The sequence below is a fragment of the Triplophysa rosa genome, linkage group LG5, assembly GCF_024868665.1.
Source record: "Triplophysa rosa linkage group LG5, Trosa_1v2, whole genome shotgun sequence".
NCBI classification, from domain to species: Eukaryota; Metazoa; Chordata; class Actinopteri; order Cypriniformes; family Nemacheilidae; genus Triplophysa; species Triplophysa rosa.
The window spans coordinates 654,315-676,680 of record NC_079894.1 but is presented as its reverse complement, the minus strand read 5'-3'; the positions used below and the strand labels follow the sequence as shown (position 1 = coordinate 676,680).

General features: G+C 40.7%; 2 protein-coding genes across 7 annotated transcripts in view; both read left to right on the top strand.

Annotated features, from left to right (window-relative positions):
* The window catches only part of myo9b (myosin IXb), a 35,033-nt gene extending 27,231 nt beyond the window's left edge, over positions 1 to 7,802 (top strand). For 5 of the 6 annotated variants that reach the window (XM_057333588.1, XM_057333592.1, XM_057333589.1 and 2 more), the window contains 13 exons: positions 53 to 160; positions 420 to 593; positions 1,175 to 1,222; positions 1,308 to 1,419; positions 1,498 to 1,571; positions 1,955 to 2,147; positions 3,816 to 3,944; positions 4,149 to 4,254; positions 4,339 to 4,470; positions 5,564 to 5,687; positions 5,837 to 5,931; positions 6,102 to 6,220; positions 6,554 to 7,802. In XM_057333588.1, coding sequence (XP_057189571.1) covers positions 53 to 160; positions 420 to 593; positions 1,175 to 1,222; positions 1,308 to 1,419; positions 1,498 to 1,571; positions 1,955 to 2,147; positions 3,816 to 3,944; positions 4,149 to 4,254; positions 4,339 to 4,470; positions 5,564 to 5,687; positions 5,837 to 5,931; positions 6,102 to 6,220; positions 6,554 to 6,804 — 1,665 coding nt within the window. In that variant the 3' untranslated portion in view covers positions 6,805 to 7,802. Of the gene's footprint in view, positions 1 to 52; positions 161 to 419; positions 594 to 1,174; positions 1,223 to 1,307; positions 1,420 to 1,497; positions 1,572 to 1,954; positions 2,148 to 3,815; positions 3,945 to 4,148; positions 4,255 to 4,338; positions 4,471 to 5,563; positions 5,688 to 5,836; positions 5,932 to 6,101; positions 6,233 to 6,553 lie in introns of all 6 variants that reach the window. The other variant, XM_057333593.1, reaches the window with a different exon arrangement.
* A 262-nt stretch (positions 7,803 to 8,064) lies between these two features.
* mfsd14a2 (major facilitator superfamily domain containing 14A2) lies at positions 8,065 to 21,740 on the top strand. The gene is made up of 12 exons (XM_057333674.1): positions 8,065 to 8,275; positions 10,595 to 10,690; positions 13,798 to 13,860; positions 14,326 to 14,453; positions 16,114 to 16,228; positions 16,461 to 16,679; positions 17,026 to 17,139; positions 17,657 to 17,728; positions 17,876 to 17,988; positions 18,459 to 18,556; positions 18,715 to 18,881; positions 19,819 to 21,740. The coding sequence occupies exons 1-12, from the start codon at positions 8,192 to 8,194 to the stop codon at positions 20,029 to 20,031; spliced, it is 1,482 nt and encodes a 493-aa protein (XP_057189657.1). The 5' UTR covers positions 8,065 to 8,191; the 3' UTR covers positions 20,032 to 21,740.
* The last annotated feature ends 626 nt before the right edge of the window (positions 21,741 to 22,366 follow it).

The window sequence follows — 22,366 nt, the reverse complement described above, 5'->3', positions numbered from 1 at the left end:
ATGTCAGGATGTAATGTGAAAGTATTTACTCTTTTGTTGATGCGGAATGCAGATGAATGATCTAAGCACCAGATCAAAGGAACACTCGGAGACTGAAAAAATCTTCTTGACGGCCACCACAGAGTTCAGAAAAACCATCAAGAGCATGTACTCCATCTCAGTAAGTTGGTCAGCCCTTCCTATCACTGACCTTATAACCAAAGCTGCAAGAGCCAGATTTGAAAATCAATGTTTAGCGCACCTGTTGGCCTACAATTAAATGTATAGTTTCACGTTACCTGATCATTTGCATCACCATCATAATTCTTTGAAGATCAGTGCCTTAAATGGTGCCAGATCTGGGTTTACAAGATCTGGGTTTTGATTTACAAGTATCACATTTTTATAGCAAACAACTGTGCGTTTGTTGTGTCCAAAAGAATCCCAGTATTGGTTATAAGACGCTGATGTCAGGCTACCAGTTGAAGGTGTCCAGTCTTGCAGGGCTGAAAAAAGCTTCTGAGGTGCCTCTGGTGGTGAATCTTTTCCAGTCAATGCTGGATGGCTTTATAAGGGGGGAGCTCAAACGATTGGAGGCCCCTGACGCTCTTAAGGTAACTTCTCAAGCACTAGAGGTTTCTACACAATCTCAGCCAAATCTATTTCTTGAGATGAAAAGCAAGTCATCTCCAAGCCCACATGAATGTCCGCTCAAAAGCTCGACAGATTTACACAAAGTCAACATTTATAGAATTTTACGCATCCCCTAGCCCTGTACCCATGTATTTTTTTGGTCACACTTTATTTTAAGGTCCAGTTCTCGGTTTTAGTAAACTATTAACTACGACTTTTGCTTACTTAACTCTTAATTTTTTGCTTATTAATAGTTAGTAAGGTAGTTGTTAGGTTTAGGTATTGGGTAGGATTAGGGATGTAGAATATGGTTATGCAGAATATGTGCTTTATAAGTGCTTATACACAGCCAATATGCTAATAATAGGCATGCTAATAAGTAACTAGTTAATAGTGAGAATTGCCATTTTTTTATACAATAGTCACACTTTTCTATTAGTCCCAGTTCTGTTTACCACAAGTAACCAAATGCATTCCGTACAATTCCACACATTTTTCATCTAAAATATGTGCAAAAAAGTGGGTTGTGTGTAGCAATAATTAAACTTAAACTTTTTTTCAGAGTAAGGAAAGAAACCGAAGAAAATCTATTAAAGGCGGTGCGAAATATGTAAGTTATTTTAATAACATTGAATACATTTATGAAATATATTTGTTGCAACTCCAATTGTTGTTTTGCTTTGTCTCTCTCTAAGCCCGACAGCCCATTGAATCATTCATTGAGCACATACCAGGTGACCATCATGCAGTCATGTGACCAGTGCAGCTCATACATATGGGCCATGGAAAAGGGCTTCATGTGCAGCTGTAAGCATCAACCGATCACACGCTCGGTGCATGGTGCGGAGGATTCAGTGATACTTAAAGCTGTTTTTTCTGTTTCAGCTTGTAAAATGGTGTGTCACAAGAAGTGTATTATCAAGATAACAACGCGTTGCACAACTTTCTGTGGCAAGAAGGTGAATACCGATGCTATACAGTACTAATGTACACAGTGGTGTTCCTTATTTCCTTATCACATGTACTTTGAAACCTTCCACAGTTGGTCCATAAATGAAAAAAAATCAAATAAAAAAACATGTGTCTTTCTTCAGTGGAACACAAAACACGATTTTTTTGGTTTTGTGTCCATGCAATGGATGTCAGTGGGGGGTCAATGTTGTTTGGTTACCAACATTCTTCAGCACATCTTCTTTTGTGTTCTGCAGAAGAAAGTCAATTGAGGTTTTGAACTCCAGAAGTAGTTCTTACATCTGTGATATGACTTTAAAGTAATAGTGTTGCACATTGATGTCGGCTAACGGACACAGTTCATGTTTAATAGTATGCTTCTGTTCTTCAGAAAGAGGTTGACCAGAGTACTCTTCACTTCGGTGTGGCTTTATGCAGCCTGGTCCACACTGCCGACTCTGTGCCGTATGTCATAGATAAGATGCTGGTGCACGTCGAAATGAACGGACTGTACACGGAGGGCATCTACCGCAAGTCAGGCTCAGCCTGCCGAGTCAAAGAGGTTCACAAGATACTGGAAAAAGGTAGCACTTCATGATCAGAGATTAGAGGATCTTTAGCCGTCTTTAAGAATCGGCTGAAAGCACATCTCTTCCGTCAACACCTGACCGATCAGTTCTGACTTCTGTTTCTTTTCTACTCTTTCAAACTAAAACTAATCTTAGCTCTGTATACTGTGGTAGGCTAAATGAGACCAGTTTTACTGCACTTATGCTTTTTGTTGTCCTTTTGTTGTTCCAATTACTTCCATTGTTTACCTCATCTGTAAGTCGCTTTGGATAAAAGCGTCTGCTAAATGACTAAATGTAAGTCTACCACCTGTCAATCAACCACTGTGCTACTACATCATCATCTAAATTTATACATACAGCCGCAGAATAAAATAAGAGACCATTTCAGAGACCATTTATACAGTAGCTATGTGTTTAGGTAAAATGATCGTTTTTGTTTCATTCTGTGAACCTCTTAATAATATTTCTCCCAAATTTCAGATAAAAATATTGTTTCTATTTGCATTTACTTTCAGAAAATGAAAACTGGAGAAACAGGTGAAAATAACAGAAAAGATGCTCTGTATTTTTCAGACCTCAAACACTGCAAAGAAAATAAGTTCATATTCACTTTTAAGCAAGACAGCAGTAATATTTGTACATGTATTTGGGGAACGTTTTATGTGACAACCTTGATTTTTATCACAGTTTTCATGTGTCTTGTAATGTTGTCAGTCTTGGATGACTGTGTCACTCCTGAGGTTTGATCTTGACACTGGACTGGAATGGCTACAATACATGTAGAAATGCTGATTTGAAATGAACATTTGGAATGGTCTCTTAATTTTTTTCACGGCTGTATATCATACTTCTTACTCCACTACATTATATAAATATATTTTACATGATTTTTTACCCTTAATAATTATTTTCATTATAATTTAGTACTTTCTTACTTTGTAACATTTTGATTAAAATTACTTAAAGTACTAGATTTTTAATGTACTGAAATATTAAAGGTAAAAAATCGACATGTATTTATGAAATTTAGTGGAGAATTTTTCCACAAGTAAAAACACTACAGAACGTACAGATACTTGGAAATGTACTTGAGCGTAAAAATGCTGACGTACCGTCCACCTCTGCTTTTTATACATTTTTGCATTTTTTTATTATCCCTTTCATGTATAATCGTGTATTTATACTATTATGTATATATTACTTTTGTGTGCATTTACTGGTAATTCTAATCAACTTAAAGTCCCAGTGAAATTAAAAATTACAATGCCTGTTTTTTCATGAAATATTGCAGCGTTTATTGTAAATAGTTTATCAATGTGGGTCATTTTCTTTTTAAAATCCATGTGCCCTTATAAACTTCAGTTAAAATCTGAAAATGCACTTCCATCCTGTAATGACTATTCATCTCAAATGGCGCATGTTAGACGGTTTGGCGGAGCATCCGTTAACTCCTCCCCTTCAACTGTCAGTCTAATGCCAGTTTCATTTCAAAATGCAACAGCTGTTTTTATACATACAATCAAATCACAGAGAAAGACGAAAGCCACGCCCACTATTTATCTCATTCAAAATCCCGTTTCACTTGGAAATGCGTCAAAATACGGAAGTAAAAACGATTGCAACTTCCAGTTCAGGGGGCATGTCCTCTTTAAAGTTGTTTTTTGTTGTTGTTTTCTTCAGATCCTCAGGCTGTCTCCCTCGAAAACTACCCCATCCACATCATCACCGGTTTGGTCAAGCAGTGGTTACGGGAACTACCTGACCCGCTCATGACATACAGACTCTACAATGACTTCCTGTATGCTGCTGGTGAGTTAATGGTCATGTGCACTTTTAATGCAAAATACACTCAAATCCATTTTGGAGTTTTGGTTGTTGTGCCATAAACCCTTAAGCTCTTCATATTGCCAACCTTTTTCAATACATTAAAAATACATTCACACAAATTTCACACAGCTCAAAGGCTAATCATTTATACTGCATATGTTACAAATACGTTTCTCCTTCCTCCAGATTTGCCAGAACCATCCGAGCGGTTACGTGCCATCTACAAACAGCTAGACGATCTACCTCCCTCAAACTTCTGTACTCTTGAAAGGCTTATTTTTCATCTTGTGAGGTAAGGAACTCAAAAAGAAGCGTATGACTTACTGTCTGAATATACATCTTGTGTCTATTGCCTCGCCAATTTTTTTCTTTTTAGGGTGGCAAAAGAGGAAACCCACAATCTGATGTCAGCTAGCGCTCTGGCTATTGTGTTTGCACCCTGCATTTTACGCTGCCCTGATTCTTCTGATCCTCTTCTCAGCATGAAAGATATCAGCAAGACCACTCTGTGAGAACCATTGCTTTCTTTGTATCTTCATTTAGGACTAGCTTGTTTATTTGTTTTTTTTCTGGTGATTGCCAGTCGAGATGAGATAGATGACTTTTGTTTCACAAGCATGTTTTTTTAAGCGAGCAAAAAAAAACATTGTGGCAGCTGCGTTACACTGGGTTCACACCAAACGTGAATGAAGTGTTTTTTGCGCGATTAAATTACATACAAAGTCAATGCAAATACGCGTATAGACGTGAACTCACGGAAGGCGGTGCGAATGACACAAATCGGATGGCGCGATTGCCGCGAGCTCGTCTTCCATGAAGGTTGAAAATATCTGTCAGATCGCGTCACTCACACGAAAATAACTAACTTTTCCCGCAAGTTACAAAGTGCGTGGAACGCGATTGTTCACGTTTCTGGGTTCACACTAAATGCGAATTTAGCGGTTTTCTGTGAGTAAATTACACACATAGTCAATGCAAAGACGCGAACTTGTGGCAGGTGTTGCGAATGGCGCAAATCGGGCAGCGTGATTGCTGCGAAAATATCTGTCAGATCGCGTCACTCACGCAAAAATAACGAACTTTTCCCGCAAGTTACAAAGAGCGTGGAACGCGATTGTTCACGTTTCTGGGTTCACACTAAATGCGAATTTAGCGGTTTTCTGTGAGTAAATTACACACATAGTGAATGCAAAGACGCGAACTTGTGGCAGGTGTTGCGAATGGCGCAAATCGGGCAGCGTGATTGCTGCGAAAATATCTGTCAGATCGCGTCACTCACGCAAAAATAACAAACTTTTCCCGCAAGTTACAAAGAGCGTGGAACGCGATTGTTCACGTTTCTGGGTTCACACTAAATGCGAATTTAGCGGTTTTCTGTGAGTAAATTACACACATAGTCAATGCAAAGACGCGAACTTGTGGCAGGTGTTGCGAATGGCGCAAATCGGGCAGCGTGATTGCTGCGAAAATATCTGTCAGATCGCGTCACTCACACAAAAATTACAAACTTTTCCCCCAAGTAACAAAGATTGTTCGCCTTTGGTGTGAACCCAGCATTACACAGTACAAATGGAGCTCACGGCCAGTGTTTGTGTGTGCAGCTGTGTGGAGATTCTGATTCAAGAGCAAACAAGGCGCTATAATCAGAAAATGGAAGAAATTCAACAGCTGGAAAATGCAGAAGCGATGGCCATTAAACAGCTCAAGCTCAGGAGACAGAACACGGTTAGAGAATCTGTACTTGCAATAAACTGTACTGGTATCACATGAGAAACCGTTACGAAACAGATCATGGATGCTGATTGGTCAATAAGTGTTCCAACCATCTATTTATTATGTTGCTTCTCATTTTACATGATTCCGATTTTAAACAGGTGTTTGAGGGACCCAAATTAAATTCAGGTGGCTCTCCAACGGACAGGGATGAGCTGGCCCTGATCGAGCGGATCAAGTCTATTAAGGAGGACAAGTGAGTTGAGAAATGCATTTTATTCATCTTTGCGTTGCTAGCATTATACTAGCATTTTACTTAACATTATATTTAGGATGTGGAAACTTAACATACACAACATTTATTGTTTTATGAGTGGTTAAGTGACCACATTGTTCAGTTTAAATCTCATCCTGTTTGCTGTTCAGGAATAATTTGGCCTTTAGACTGCCTGAGCTCGTCCAGGAGAGCTCTGATGTGGAAAACCTCGACTCTGATTTGTTCGTCAGTACGGAGAGTCTTCTGGAAGTGAGTTTGGACTCTGAAGGTCAGTACTGAGGTACAGAACATTTGAAATACCTCGCAGGTCTTGCATGCTGTGCATCAGAAGGCTTGGAGTTACTGGTCTTGTGGTGAGCTGGAGTTGCCATCTCTCTAACCATAGGCTTGCTGCGCTGCTTTTACATTGTGAATATTAATCGAGCGTATCGCGTCAGTTCTGGTAGGTCACGTGAGCTCGCATGCGACACAACCATACCGCCAGTCTAAACTGTATGCTAATTGTCAATCATTTTTGAGGATAGTGAACCTGCCAGAACTATATTTAGACTTTTATTTGCCATGTCTTGCTTCAATGGCTAATCCAGTGCATCTGTTTCAGTGAGCGCTGCTTTGAAGAGCTCCAGGTCAGCAGAACCCGCTGAACCTCCTGGTCCAAGACGTCATCCCAAAACAGAGAATAGAAAACCCACTGCGAACCGGAACCAAAACCAGTCTGCATCGCGTCGAGACGGAGTCCAGTCCATGTGTGTCGTCCCAAAATCCCTCACCTCCTCCTCCTCTCCAAGCAATCAGGGCAAAAGACGGTTTTCTGACCTTGATATTCCTTTTATAGATGAGGAGGACGCTTAAGAAACACCAGAAGGAACACATTCTACAATTGTCTCTTCTGTTGCCGTTCAAGCAGAAGTATCCGTTTTAGATCATATCAACACTCAGTTTGTTTTGAGTGATAAATCAAATGCTGGATTAAATTGGTTATGTCTAAGAACTGCTGTTTCCCTTTTCTGCTTATGAAATACTTTTGTAAAATAACGTTAAAGCCGATTTTTACTCGTGTTGTGTATTGTGTTGTGCTAGGATTATTTAAAATATTCGTCTAACCATGACAACATTTGGAGGGGGGGTTACTTGCATGCGCTTGTCTGGCGTGTCTAGTGCAACTTTTTAAAAGCAATATGCAATGCTTTAGACCTGTAATAGTATCTCATGCAGCATTAAAAAATAAAATTAATTGAGAAATCTTATCACGTCCACTATCACGGGCATCATTCCCTTCATATCGTTTTTGTGAAATTTCTGTAAATGCAATGTTAAAAAGTAAGTTTTGCATCCCTCATGTAATGTGTAAATATTAATGTCTATATACCGCAGAAGCATTTTTAAACCATAGGAGGCTGAAATGTATGTAATTGCATGCTTTTTTTTTAAAGTATACTGTGATGCTGCTGCCATATGTCATGTCTTTGTTACACTTTTGTACACCTTAAATGCAGTTCTCGTCTTTTAGGATTATCTGTATCAAGTCCAGCTGGTGTTACCTTATCAAAAGTGTAAGATAACGCCATGCAAAGCTCTATACATGGTAAACTATCATTTTCAAGAGAAGTATGTTGGTGTCATAAAAATGATTTACACCATAAAGCCAGTTTATAGAGTTGGTTACGTCAGGTGTTGTAAAATTACTTGGCGTTGTAATACTACAAACTATAAACAAACATTTTGTGTCTTCTCTGTACTTCTTTACCGCAAAACATGTTTTATTATCCCTTAAAAATCGTAATGTTTTTTTGTTGTTGTTGCTGTTGTCACATATATAACACATCCTATATAAAGCTCCTCTAAAAGTGTTTGTGAATTCCTGTCGTTCATTTTATCGTGTTTTTATTTATTTGTGTTTTAACAACGTCTATTCACCTGGACAACAATAAAAACAGTACACCCGTCAGCAGTTTGAGGGGGGTTCCTTGTTGTTTTGTGTACCCGATTATGGCAACGGGCACTTCGGCCACACTCGCGCGGATGCTGTAATCAGCCAATCAAATCACGAGGCGGTCCGCTCCCTTATGACATTGACCAATCAATCGCCTGTCTTGTGCAACATGGGCGGGATCTGTCGAAGAGGGCGGACGGGAAGTGGCAGTCGTGTAGCTTAGCGCGGATGCTAACGGTAAAGTGAAACATTTAGCCACACCTCGCGGGTCCATCTCCCACAAACAAGAATGGACATAAGTTAACTATGACTGGAGAGAAAAAGAAGAAAAAGCGGCTGAACCGCAGCATTCTTCTGGCTAAGAAAATCATCATAAAAGATGGAGGCACTGTGAGTAAAGCCTTTCTCTGTCACTGTTAGCCATATGCTAGCATGGGCTAGCAAGCTACAACTGTGTTGTTACACGTTGAGCTTTAACAACTCTAAAATCTGTTCGATTCTCTTGCCAACTTGTCAGAGCGCTTCAGATAAGTGTGTATTTTAAAGCATCTTAACTCTTTAGAGAGACATTCGGACTTGGATTGGCGATTTAGCTAAGGCAACAGTTGCATTAGACAGACAACAGGGATGACGAGCCAGCTGGCGAGAAACACAAGCGGATCGATCATGTCTTGCGTTCTTATTTATAGGTTGGAAGAAACCTCAAAGCTTGGAAATGTAAAATCACTCAAATAAACAGTTGGCCTTTTGCAATAGACTAACTTATATGGTATCACGAGTAGCATATGTTCATGTAAGTGTTTGTCTCATCCAGACATGTGTTTTTGACATGTGTTCTGTTCTGGACACTTAAACTAACAGTCTGTCTCTAACTTTACCTGATGTCTTTAGGATTGTCTTTTAGTCCTGTCATGTAGATTTGGTTGTGTGAAAATATTATGTGGGCTTGAATGATTTTAAACAGATGGTAACGGGTTGAACGTTAGTATGTTCACATGGACAGATCTAAAGGAAAAAAAACATTTTATAATATAAAAAACAATTATTAATAGAAAAATAGCATGCGAGAGATTTATCTTCATTGTTTTGCTGTCACTAAACACAAATAACCATTTAAATGTATGCACTTTAACACCCCGGTCATAGACATCAGTGAGGTTATTCGTGGTATTTTGATGATATATTGTCATATAATTATGACCTAGCCTAGGATTTTCTATACTTGACACAAGAGTAGAAATTAATGCACAGCAGTCCAAATGACAGGTTCTACGAAGCAGCTCGCTCTAAAAGTACACATTTTAACCTTACCTGTCATTTCTAATGTGAACACAACACTTGTGTTTTCAACATACCGGGTTAAGTGACATAAATGTTTGAAAGAATTAAACCAGAAGGTATCATTGACTTGTATGATATGTGATAAGCTAAAAGGTTTCTTGACAGCATTTCTGATTCTGAATGAATCGATGGCGTAGTATCAACAGCAGCTCCTCAATAGCTTCCGTTTTGCACATCCAGTCTAACCAAAGAGAAGAAAAGAGACGTTGAATTGTGTTAAAGTGGTAGTTCACCCAAAAATGAAAATTCAGTTTTTTCACCGTCACCTGTATGACTTTCTTTCTTCTGCAGAAAGCAAAAGAAGATATTTTGAGCAACGTTGGTAACTAAACAACAGCGGACCCATTGTACAAATATCTTCTTTTGTGTTCCAGATGATATATCGCGATTCGCACTTATACCTGTCTAGGGCGATTCTGAAAACGCAAAGGCTTCGATTCTGTGTTTATGCACAGTTCTGATCTAAAATCACTCGTTTATAACGTGCATTTGAAAAAGCAACACGCGTCAAACATCATCATTATAAATATACTTTATTGTCATGAAAATACCCGAAAAGGTTTGAAGAACAGCGATAGAATATCACCATTGGCATTTCCTGGAACTACGTGTGTAAATCGTTCTTCTTCTGTGGCCCATATTCAGAGCACCCTCTGGCTTTCTGATGTGGCAACATTGAACCATAATTCATTGAGAAACTGAGCATAAGAATTGCACAATATATCGTCCTTGCCCTTAGCCATATACAGGTTTTTAATGACATGAGAATGAATAAATGAAGACAGAATTTGTATTTTCGTGTGAACGATCCCTTCAAGGGTGTGGTTTCTGTGGGACACCTATATTAAACTTCCATGTTCTCTCTGGGTTTGTTTAACCTGCCCTTCTCTCTGTGGTGTGTTTGTTCTTCGCTTACAAAGCTGCACAGTTAACCACTTAGACACAGGCCACCGGTCTTTCTCTATTCGTCACTAATGATCCGTAGCAGTCTGTTGCCTGTTAAACACAAGAACTTGCATTCAGGGTTTAGAACCCCACTAAATCCCTCACAGAGTCATAGTTGTACATCAAGCTTTTTACCCAGCATTCAAAGCTTGCGGTTTAATAGATGTAATATGGAACGGTTAAGCCTGTGAGATGCAGAGAGGTACTTTGTGCCCTGTATGATATTGTTTATCTAATGCATATAGTAATAAAGTGTATGGTTGGTCTGAATATTGATGTTTGCTCTGCCTTATCGGCTGTAATGTGGGTCCATTTGTCTTGTATGATCTTACACCATATTGGTTCGTTTGTTCATGTTGACACTTCCTGTAGACAGTTATGTTTGTAGTAGTGTTGTTAGTGATGTAAATGCTTCTCTTTCAGCCACAGGGGATTGGCGACCCCAGTGTTTACCATGCGGTCGTGGTTATCTTCCTGGAGTTTTTCGCCTGGGGACTGCTCACCACCCCGATGCTTACGGTAAACCAGTTTTACATCCCCACCCTCTTTCACATTATCACTTCCAAACAAATGATGGAAAGCCTCAGACGTGAATGTACGCGTTCATCCGGCCGCCCTCTTTCTCCGCTCCTTTTGTGTCCATAACAAGGAGTGACATTTCCCATCGCTCGGACTCGAGTGGACTGCGTGAATGCACGCATAAATGAATCCTGATCAAATGGAAAGAGCAGGATGACGCACTCGGTCTTAGCTGATGAGTGGTGAATTGTGTCGGAGTGTTAAATGAACACGACATCAAATAGTGTCTTGCTAATAATCGCTTTTTTATTCGAAAGGTTAACTGGAGGGTTTGCCAGACCACAGGAGTGCAAATGAAGCCTGTGCTTTATTTTCTAGCTTGGTCTGTTGTTTTCTAGCAGTCAGCATTGTTGAAACTCTTTCCTGTACATGATCCCAGTCACAGGATGCTTTTCCAAAAAACCTGTCAAAGTCAGCTGTGGCTCTGAGACCAACCAGCATCCCTAAGATTTACACTGCATGCAAAGTGGCATCGCAGTTTCCTTGGGTTGAATAATGTATGAGTTGAAAGCAGTGTGGCGAACGTTGGGTTTGGCTTTCACTTCTGGTCAGCCGCCCATCAGAGCCGTGTCGTGTTGTGTTCTTTTATGAATGCAATACCAGTCAGTTCACTGGTTTTCAGTTTTTGTTGGGTTGTTTCCAATGACCCCAATGGTGTTCTTTGCCATTAACTGTAATAAATGAGATGAGATTTTTGTAGGGAAAGGTCTTAAAATAAACGTCATGGCCATTATATATAATTCCTCCAGTTTTCAGTCCCTGAATTTCTTTTCATGCCCATGCCCAAATTGTCATGTGCATCATTTGGTGCATTGCCCATCGTAGGTGAAAATTTGGATGTAGGGGGTGCAGAGGAGACAGAAAGTGACCTCAGTGCTCCGTGGTTCAGTTTTTGTATAATTACTGAAGTGCTAACATGCCTAACCTCCTAACCGTCGAGTGTTAACTAAAGCTCAGTCTTCTACACAATGGCCTGATATCTGAATGCACTATCAGATTAACACAGCAGGTGTGAAGTGCGTTGACACCTCCCTCATCTCCCAACAGACTTCAACTGTTTACAACATTGAGACTGAGATTTAAGGTGGATAAAGTAGCCTGGGCCCGGTTGCATAAAGCACCTTAAGTTTTTCCCTTAAGTATGACACTTAAGGGGTGATTTTCCTTTACCAAAGACAATAGGAGAATAACTTAAGCAAAACTTAAGGTATACTTAAGGACACACCTAAGGGAAAATTACGCTTAAGGTGCTTTATGCAACCGGGCCCTGAGCTTTACCATTGTACATCTCTTGGGATCTGTTTTATCATCTCATGTTGTCACATGTAGTGTAAATGGGATCAGTTATTCAAAATAATTCATGATCACCAATTCATTCTTTATAACACGTGCCGTTATTTGATTGTAACCGTTTGAATGTAGCCGCTCAGTTCTGGTTCCTCTTTTTGTTTATTTCAGTTAAACCGTTTTGTCACAGGAGTATCATGGGGTGTTTATATTTCCATGGTGATCACACTGAGAGATGACAGTGTAATAGTGTCAGGTTTTATTTTCACACACTGTATAGAACTGCACTTTGTAATCTTGGCCTGTATAGAGGCATTATTAACCTGATGTGTTCCCAGCACTAGCTTTCATTTTATGTGAGTGGGAACTGAATACGGACCTATTGACAATGACAATAGGACTAAAAAGCGGTTTGTTTTAGTGATGCACCGAAATGAAAAATTTGGGCCAAAACCGATACTGGAAAATGCAGGATGCACTTGGCCGAAAACTGAAAATGACTTTAAAAAGACTTTAAAATTTATGTTTTTATATAATTGTATTAATTACACACACTAAAACCATAAAAATGAAAGAGAACATTTTTTTAAACACTTCTAAATATATCATTCTTCCAACAAAATCAAATATAACCATTTATTTCAGATTTTATTTCTGCCTATTTTTTTCTTTCGGCCGAAACCGATAATACAATTTTCGGACGAAATTTTTTCGGCAGGCGAAATTTCGGTTCATCACTAGTTTATTTCTATGCTTAGATTCAGGTTTAGATTCAGACATTTCAAACTGCAAATGTCAAAAATCTGAGTTTTGTCAAAGATATTAATATGAACAAGATGCGCCACTGCCGTTACAATGAATGGAGAGAAGAGCAGCGCGCAGTATGGCCGCTCTAGTGAAGGAAGTCCCGCCTTCCAGTACAACAAGCCAATCGTCAATCGAGAAAGATTGAGGATTCTCTGGGGCGGGGCTTATGTGAGGCGCTTGCCAGTCTGCGCGCAGGCGTGCAGTAGATGAGGTGACCTCGAAAAAGGAGATTTTTAGCGCAATTTAAGCTTTGTGAACCAAAGTTATGATACGGTTCATGGCATGTTTAATTATTGATCGGAAATATGTTGTTTAATTGTGATTTTTGCCAGCTATTTTAGAAATATCTTCCTTCCCCCATTCAAGTAGACAGGACTGTGGACTTGCTATGACGTAAATAGCTGCCCAGAGGCGTTGCAAACATGTCCGTCGAGCGGCACGACTTCCATACACGGACTTTGATTTTGTTGCCCGTTTAAACAAAGTCTTTGACCTGGAAACAAGTCTATTCACCTGTGTACCAACTCAAAGCACAACAGTTTTTTGTTCATTCCTATACTCGTGTAAAACATTGCCTTTATTGTATACAAGGCCTTTAATGATTACCCGGTCCGTGGGAGTCATTGCTCCAGTTAGAGACGTGCACCTGCCGTGAACCTTATTCTTATTCCCAGACTGAACTGATAAACAATCACTACACGATATGAATAATACCATCTGACTGTAGTCAAAGCGGCATGTTCTGAACTTGAACCAACAGCAGTTATTTTGATAAAAATACAAAATGTTATTATAAATGACACTTATCATTTGGCTGAACATGGCATAGATACATAGGGGAGCTTTGCCATGAGCAGTAAATGTATAGACTCCAGATAATCATTAACCAGTGTGTGGTTATACCGTACCCCATCAGTTTATCTCTTTACAGTTCATCTGTGTTTGTGTCTCAGGTTTTACGTCAGACATTCCCCCAGCACACATTCCTGATGAACGGCCTCATTCATGGAGTCAAGGTAAGAGAACACCTCCTGCCTTTCACTTTTACTCCATACACCTCCTTCCTCTCTGATGAGGGCCGCGATGACCCTGATTGTAGCACGCCGCTCTCACCGTGGTCCTGTTTATTCATGATAAACCCTGGTCACGTGGTGAAGCCCTTAGATAAAGTGAACCACGAAAAGGACGTACCCTTTGTACGGTGTCATTTGAACTGAAGCCTGTACCTGACCGATAAACATGTCGGCCCCAGGTCAGGTAAAGGTAACCGACCTCCAGTGCAAGGGTCTCCAATCTCCTGGAGACACCTGATCCAGGTCTTCAGGATTACTTGAATATTTACAGCCAGGCGTGTTTGATTAGTGATGGTTATAAACTCTATGAGACTCTGGATTGGAAAGGTCTGCTCTAGTATGCGGGCTGTTTATGGTGAAGGTGGCATTGAAGAGGTGTTGTCTCATCTCTCTTTATTGGGATTTCAGGGTCTGCTGTCTTTCCTGAGCGCTCCGTTAATCGGTGCTCTGTCAGACGTGTGGGGCCGGAAGTCTTTTCTGCTGCTCACGGTGTTCTTCACATGCGCTCCCATCCCTCTTATGAAGATCAGCCCATGGTGAGTCCTCTACATGAACCAAGATCCAGGATCATCCTGCTTTACACTTACAGTCATCTAACCAGTTGGCATTTTTAGTGAAGAAACATTTTTCAGGCACAGTTTACAAGCAGGCCGTTCTTTGTAAAGATGTTTATTGGTCTGGGTGAAAAAACATCCGGCAGTGTATTCGTTGAAAAAGGCGATTACACCGCTTCCTAACCAAACGCGATGCTGCGACACGTGATAAAAGGTATCTTTTCCATGTTAATCAGAGGTTTTGTCCTAACCAGCTGCGACAGCTGACAGCTCCGCCCACACAACAATCTCATTCGATCTCGTAAGTTCTGCACCTCATGAATATTAATCGCCAAACATGGATGAGGACAGGCTATATACATGTGATTACATGCATTTAGATTCTGAAACTATAGCTTAGCGTCCGGTGAGGCGTCACTGAAGTCATGAGAACAGGACGCATCTCTCAATGTGCACGCTTCAGTGCTACGTGCAAAGAGAAAAACTGTTCTGGTGTTTTGTGATCGATTGTCGCGTCCCGCCCCTTTTCCGCGTTCGGTTTGGACAAACAAATTGCTTATCGCAGGAATCTCTTCGCATCGCATTTGGTTAGGATGCGCTGTTAGTAGTACATTGTATTATCTTGCTGGTCATGACCTAGCTTTTCTTAGCTACTGCTAAGAAAAGTAATCTACTGCTTATTACTTACAATCCAATTTGTTTTACAAAAACGTAAACGTACGACTGATATTATCCAACAAATTTGTTATAGTTTATTTGCAATGCAAAATTCTGATTTTACGTGTAGAGCACTTTTACACATTTGCAAATAATAGAGCAATAGAACAAGCAAAAGAAACCGAGAAGAACCGTTCCTTGGCTTAACTTGTCTCTCCAATTTTGTTTAATTTAGACTGTGATACCAAGCTCAATCGCTAGGTGTCCATGTACCATACGGAACCATACGTCAAAACTACAGGAGCCATTCAACAAATTGTTTGTGTAATATAATTGATATACAACAAAATTCAACAAATTACTTATTTAATACAATTATTATATAATAATAATATTGTATAATAAAATAATATTATTATATAATAATAATAAATTAATATTATCATAAATTAAATCAAATATAAATAGTTATATTATTAGACACTAGCCAGACTGATAAACACAGATAAACAAACACAGACCGGAAGTTAACTGCAGTCCAGGCGCGCATGTCCGATGAAACCGTCTATAGCCGTCAAAGTTGTACATGACAGCATGTAAAAGGCACAGTATGGAATTAAGTCGAATAGATTCCTTTTAATTTGTGCAAATTTTGTTTTGTTTTAAAGCACACTAGCATAGTAGGGGGTGTAAATCATCACTGGTCCTACCATTCAAGTGGTTCAGTTGCACATGATATTTAATTGCATTTTTAATACTCGGTTATTTGTTTTCATGTATCAATGCCGTAATCGTTCACAAAAGCTTTGCAATGTATCGTAAAAGGATTATATATTCAACAGCCCTAGCTTATAGATCTTTTTTAGGGCTAATTATATTCATACTTGAATTTAGATTTCCTGCGGACTGCAAGCTTTTTCAAATCTACAGATGCTTTGCTCTTTAAGCGGGTTCGTGATGTTTATGTTTGTTTGTTGTTTTGCAGGTGGTATTTTGCAGTGATCTCCATGTCTGGTGTCTTCGCGGTCACCTTTTCAGTGATTTTTGCGTATGTGGCTGACATCACCCAGGAGCACGAGAGGAGCACAGCGTACGGCCTGGTGAGAGGAGCATGACGCATGACTTCCTGTGGATGTTGTGCTGTTGCATATTGCAACTGTACATGCTCGAGAAATAACTCAGTGGAAATTGGTTTTGACAACCGCCTGCGGTTTGGTATTTAACGCCGATCATCTACAGGGCCGAATGCTTCAACAATTTGTCATGTTTTCCTTTGCAGATAAATCACAAGACTGCTACAGATGAGTTATGTTGTCGAATGTTTTCCCGTAGGTGTCGGCCACTTTCGCAGCCAGTCTGGTGACGAGCCCCGCGATTGGTGCGTACTTGTCTGTGGCTTACGGAGATACTCTGGTGGTGATTCTTGCCACGGCTATAGCTCTGCTGGACATCTGTTTCATCCTGGTGGCCGTTCCCGAGTCCTTGCCCGAGAAGATGAGACCGGCCTCCTGGGGTGCACCCATATCCTGGGAGCAGGCCGACCCATTCGCTGTGAGTCCGTCATGTCAATGCAAACACGGTCATGTGATGCGAGCATGCACCTGTGTCATCGGTCACATGTGGAGGTTGAGGAACTTTATCATGTGATTTTGTTTGAAGTGGGAAAGTTGATAATTGCACAAAACTGCACATGACGCTGAATGTTAGCATGGCTTAAGTTGCATCGCAGATGTTCACTCGTGACACAACAGCATTTTAGATTTTTGACAGCTTTGTTGCTGCAAACCGCTGTGGGCGTGAGCTCTTCACTCGAGCTTAGCAGAAATGAAAACCAACCAAATGCTCGTGTTTTCTCTCGGTGTGGTACATGCGTCACTCTTCCGCTCTTCTTTCGCAGTCTTTGAGGAAGGTGGGCCAGGACTCTACCGTCCTCCTGATCTGTATAACAGTCTTCCTGTCCTACCTCCCCGAGGCCGGTCAATATTCCAGCTTCTTCCTGTATCTCAGACAGGTACGTCGACACCTGCACATCCACATTCCACTGCCCGCCAGCTCTCGGATAGTTATTACAGATGGCGTGAAACTTTGACACTTGGATGTTTACGAGAACATGAAATCTTAAGCAAACATTCAAAAGTGAGTCACGCTTGCCTCAGATTATAATGGGCTCCCTCACCCTTTGAGTAAACGGTTAGGAATAAACACGGCTCATGTGATTTCTGAACACATTACAGCACCGAGAAATCAGACGTGCGAGTTGCCTTTATGGCCGTGTTTTGACGCATAAGCAGAACTTTGTGCTCACGTTGCCACGGATCAGATTTATACGGAGCGTTTTATTTCTACCGCCAGACGTGTAATAGACAAACAAGCAGCTAATGCTATGCAACATGCATATGGATCTACGCCCCTGTTTGTTTGTAAAATGTTGAATAATATTATTGTATGTGGCCTGCGAGCAGAAATATGCGCTGCCTCTGTTCTGTTTTCCCATTTTACCTTTCAGCTTTTGTCTTGTAAACTCGCAGATCATTGGCTTCACACCAGAAACGGTTGCTGCTTTCATTGCAGTGGTGGGAATTCTTTCCATCTTGGCTCAGGTTGGTTTTATATCTCTTTTATTACATTTAGTCATTTAGCAGACGCTTTTTACAAATGAGGTAAACGATGGAAGCAGTTGGAACAACGTAAGGCCAACAGAAAGCGTAAGTGATATTGTAAGCAGCACGTTTCATCTCTCTGTGCAGACGGTTGTCTTGGGAATCCTGATGCGCTCCATAGGGAATAAGAACACTATCTTGTTAGGCCTGGGCTTTCAGATCCTGCAGTTGGCCTGGTACGGCTTTGGCTCTCAGCCTTGGTGAGTAACAGCCGTGTATTGCCACCAGAGGGCAGCAAAGGCTTCTTTATATTTTCTCGTTCAAAGCGCGTGTGCGAAATGTTTTACAAACGAATGTCGCTGTTTTCCCAAAACCTAAACGGGTCTAGCACATTTGTAAGCGATTACATTCTGCTTATGTGACTTTTTCTTCACGCCATTATGTAAACGTGAACACCTCTGTGGTTATTATGGTAAAACATAACGTCTATTAACATTCATTCTGAAGTCCCAAAACTCATTCTTTCAGTTCATGGAAGCTGCCAGTGCTCTGATTTCTGTGGCTTACGAAGCATTATAAAAAAGATATTTTATTAAATAACCAAGTGAGGTTTAGGTAATAGAACATATCTATACAATTTAAAAGCCGTAACGACATTGAAATATACTTGGAATGTATGAACAGCAGTGTGTGTGTGTATGTGAATGTAACGGTTGTTGTTGTTTTTAAGGATGATGTGGGCTGCTGGAGCAGTAGCTGCCATGTCCAGCATCACCTTCCCAGCCATCAGTGCCATAGTGTCCCGCAACGCAGACCCCGACCAACAGGGTGAGACGCACACTACCACCACAGGCCCATCTCACGAGCATTTCCACATCTGTAGAGGACATGAGCATCAGTCGAACTGATATTAAGCCGTTAGATTGCCATTGGATGAATCATTTAAAGTAAAGTACCTAAGCGGTGTTTTTTTTTGTGTGTCTCAGGTGTGGTACAGGGTATGATCACAGGAATCAGAGGCTTGTGTAATGGTCTTGGTCCAGCACTCTATGGCTTTGTCTTCTACCTGTTTCATGTGGAGCTCAACGAAATGGACCCAGCAGAGAACCCGGAAAAGGGTGCCAAACCCAACATGGCCAACCCCACCGATGAGGTAACGCTTTCAAATCTCTCAGCATTAGGATTTTAAATGCAGTCGATTCCATATGCATTCTCAAAAGCCGTCCGTGAATCGATTTTTTTCTTTCATACTTCCGTGAGTGCTATTGCTACTACTATCTTTTTATAACGGGTGGATGTTACAACAGGGAGCGTATCCTTCATTCGGGGGTACAGAGTAACTTGCATTACATTCTTTTAGCAGTCACTTACAGGCCTAATATAGGCTAGTGATGATCTCAAGTTTGGGTTTTAATTGACTTTGTTTTGCTCAATTTTATTTGAGGTTATATTGTATTTTATTGAAAAGCAAGACAAATTATAAAAAGCACATTTTGACCATAATGCATGAACTGAAGTGAAAAAAAGGGCTAAATAAATCAAAGAAATGCAAAAAGCCGTGTTCGGTATTCAAGTGTTTGGTTTCGGTGCATCTCTAATCTATAATCATTGACTCAAATCGAGAGCTTGTGAATCGAATCGGAAAATCAGAATCGAGACCCTACTCGGCATTTTGATCAAATGTTTGTGATTTACTGTTTTCTACATAAAATAATGTAAAGAACATTCTGTGAAAATACCATCTTGATATCTTTAATATTGACTCGAGTAAAGCCACGTGTTTTAGGGAAATGACTGGATGAAAGAAAACGTTGATGCTCATCATCTCCAAATTAGAATTTTGGGAGACTTTTTTAGCCTGGTGTCACAAATGTGTTTGTCGATTTAAACTTGATAAATATTCTCAATAATATTTCCAACGGACATTTCTTTTGCTTTATCAATCGTCTTGAGTTTGATTATTTTAGGAGCCTGACGTGATGCCTTAATAAGGCTGCCAAGTGTCTACAGAGGCATCTTGTTGGGTTACGTAACAGAGCCTGCGTTTTATTAAACATCGTTAATCTGTCGATCTGTTTGTGTGTTATCAGAGTGCCATCATCCCTGGTCCTCCCTTCCTGTTCGGAGCATGCTCAGTGCTGCTGTCCCTGCTGGTTGCTCTCTTCATTCCGGAGCACAACGGCCTCAACCTGCGGAGCGGCAGCTACAAAAAGCACAACAACGGCGCGCAGAGCCACTCGCACAGCTCGCAGGGCGGACCCTGCGAGGGCAAAGAGCCTCTCCTGGAGGACAGCAGCGTATAACCCTACCGACGAGGGGGGCGGGGACACACCCCAAACCCCCTCGCGCTCACCAACCCACCTCCCCAGGCGCACACGAGCGGTGCACTTTTTGCAAAGTCTTGTTCCCCCGCAGCTGCGGGCACTTGGACCGGTGGACATTAAACGTGCGTAAACGGCCAGCAGGGAACTGGCCCTTGGCCTCGTGGGACAGGAAGTGAGCCTACGGACATTTTGCCTCGCACACGTGAGGAACACGCCGACAAGGACTTTGCGTGAAGGTTTTCCTGGTTTTTATTGTTACGTCGTTTTTTTGGCGCTTCTCTTCAGAATTTCAACGTAAATGACACACATGTTCCTCGTCCAAAGAAACCTGGTAACTGTAGGGAGGTATCTGTCGTGAGATGTTACGGGCTAACTTTTGATGTGCTGCTTTTTACTGGATTTTGTGGGTTTTGTATTTAGCAGGAGTGAAAGGGAGAGCGAGAGCTTGGATGTTGTGCAGATGTGGAAGAGCCTCAAACTGAGTCTTTATGAAGGTCGTCATCATCATCATCACTTGACTGAATCATTGCAACCTCGACGAGCAGGTTCTCTTCTTTTACATCCCACGAAATAGCTCATGCTTTCTGTCCTACGTAGAGGAAGAAAAAGTTGCCTTGATGACAATAAAAAGTTTGCTATAACCCACATGAAGACTACGCTCTGAGAAGGGTCAGCGATCGCGCCGCTCCCGTGTGAGCCTGCACATATATGATGATGTTGTTTGTCGTCCGCCTCACTTCCAGAGCTCCCTGTGAAAGTCAGCACTGCCACGGTACAACAGGCTAGCGGGGCTCTCGCTCATCACACTTGGTTTTTATATTACTGCGAGCACTGATGCGGGTGGAATAGCTGAGATGTGATTGGACGAGTGTCACTAGATCCAGTGACGTGTAATTTCTCACATGCTGCTGTTGTCGGATGTACAAGGTTCTGTGGTATAATACTAGACTCTAAATGTGATATTTCAATTAGAACGGCGCTTTTTCCGTGTACGTTAAGACCCCCATATTTCGCTTTTTACTTGTGGTGCATTTTCATTCTAGCGTGAGAGAATATTTTTATCAGATCTTGACAGGAGCGTTTGATTTCCTCCAGCAAACCTTAAGTGCATTCAGACTGCATTCTTTGAGTTTTTTTTATCAAGATCTGGGTTGTTTGTTTTAGGTGCCATACCTATTACTTCATTTCCGTTTGTGTGCGTTTTAGTTGGTTGTGTCTTTTTAATTTTTTTCTGGGATTTGTATGCTTTTTTTTTTAAGACAAATCGGGTTTCTTTGTCACTGTAACATGTTCAACTTACATTTTGGACCATTTCTGTTGAAGTTTCATCACTCTCTACTGATCTGTATGACCAAACTTGAATTCAATTCTTTGTAATATATCCTAATATGGAGCGGATGATCCTGCATAATGACTTTCACTAGCCACTAATTTGCAATGAAATCTGGTCTTTGCCTCAGACAAAAGCCAATTAATTTGTGCCTAAAATGCGCTCAAAGTGAATATGTGAATGGTGGCTGTAAATATTAGGAACTAATGAGAAACTATTTATTAAAAGTTTATTGATATTGAAGTCACTATCTCTGTGTCTTTTCTACTGTTCTGTAACTGTGCTGTAATTCTGTCTGCTGAAAAAACGTCTCTAATTTGTCGCATATGTTGTTCACCAGTCAAATCCATTTCGTTTGAGGAATGTTTAATAAATGAAACTCCATTCTGGGTTTTAGCTACAGCCTTCCATGCAACCGCTTCCTGAAATCCATTCCACCTGACTCCGAGTCCATGTAAATCACACTCCATTATGTTTTGACACAGCAAGGTAAGCAAAGTATTGTTGTACATTATACAATAATAATAGCGTACCATAGACATTTTTCAAATATTTTCATTATTTTGGTCAAAATAAATGCCTGAGTGATCTGATATGTGATGTTAAAATAGTTCGACTTTTTGCCGAACTTTTGTTTTATATGTAAACAGGCCTAATTTAGTCATTGCAGAGTTTCTGCAACAGTGCATTCAATAAATAATCAAATACAATAACTAGCTAAACCACATGGACTCACGACCGCTCCTACTGAAACCAACCTACTCTGCGTTGAGCCAAGGCCTAAATGAAAGGCTTTGTTGAAGAAGACCTGACATCAGGCCAGAGTTTCAGATGCTTGGTAGGGTCTTCCAAACTTTCTCAGTGTGTCCTGCATATGATAGAGAAGGGCTACATAATTAAGTTGGCTGTTCGACCCCCCCCCCCAGATTCAGGCCGGTATTATGCACCAAGGAGGATTCTATGCAGGGTCAGACTCTCTTGAAA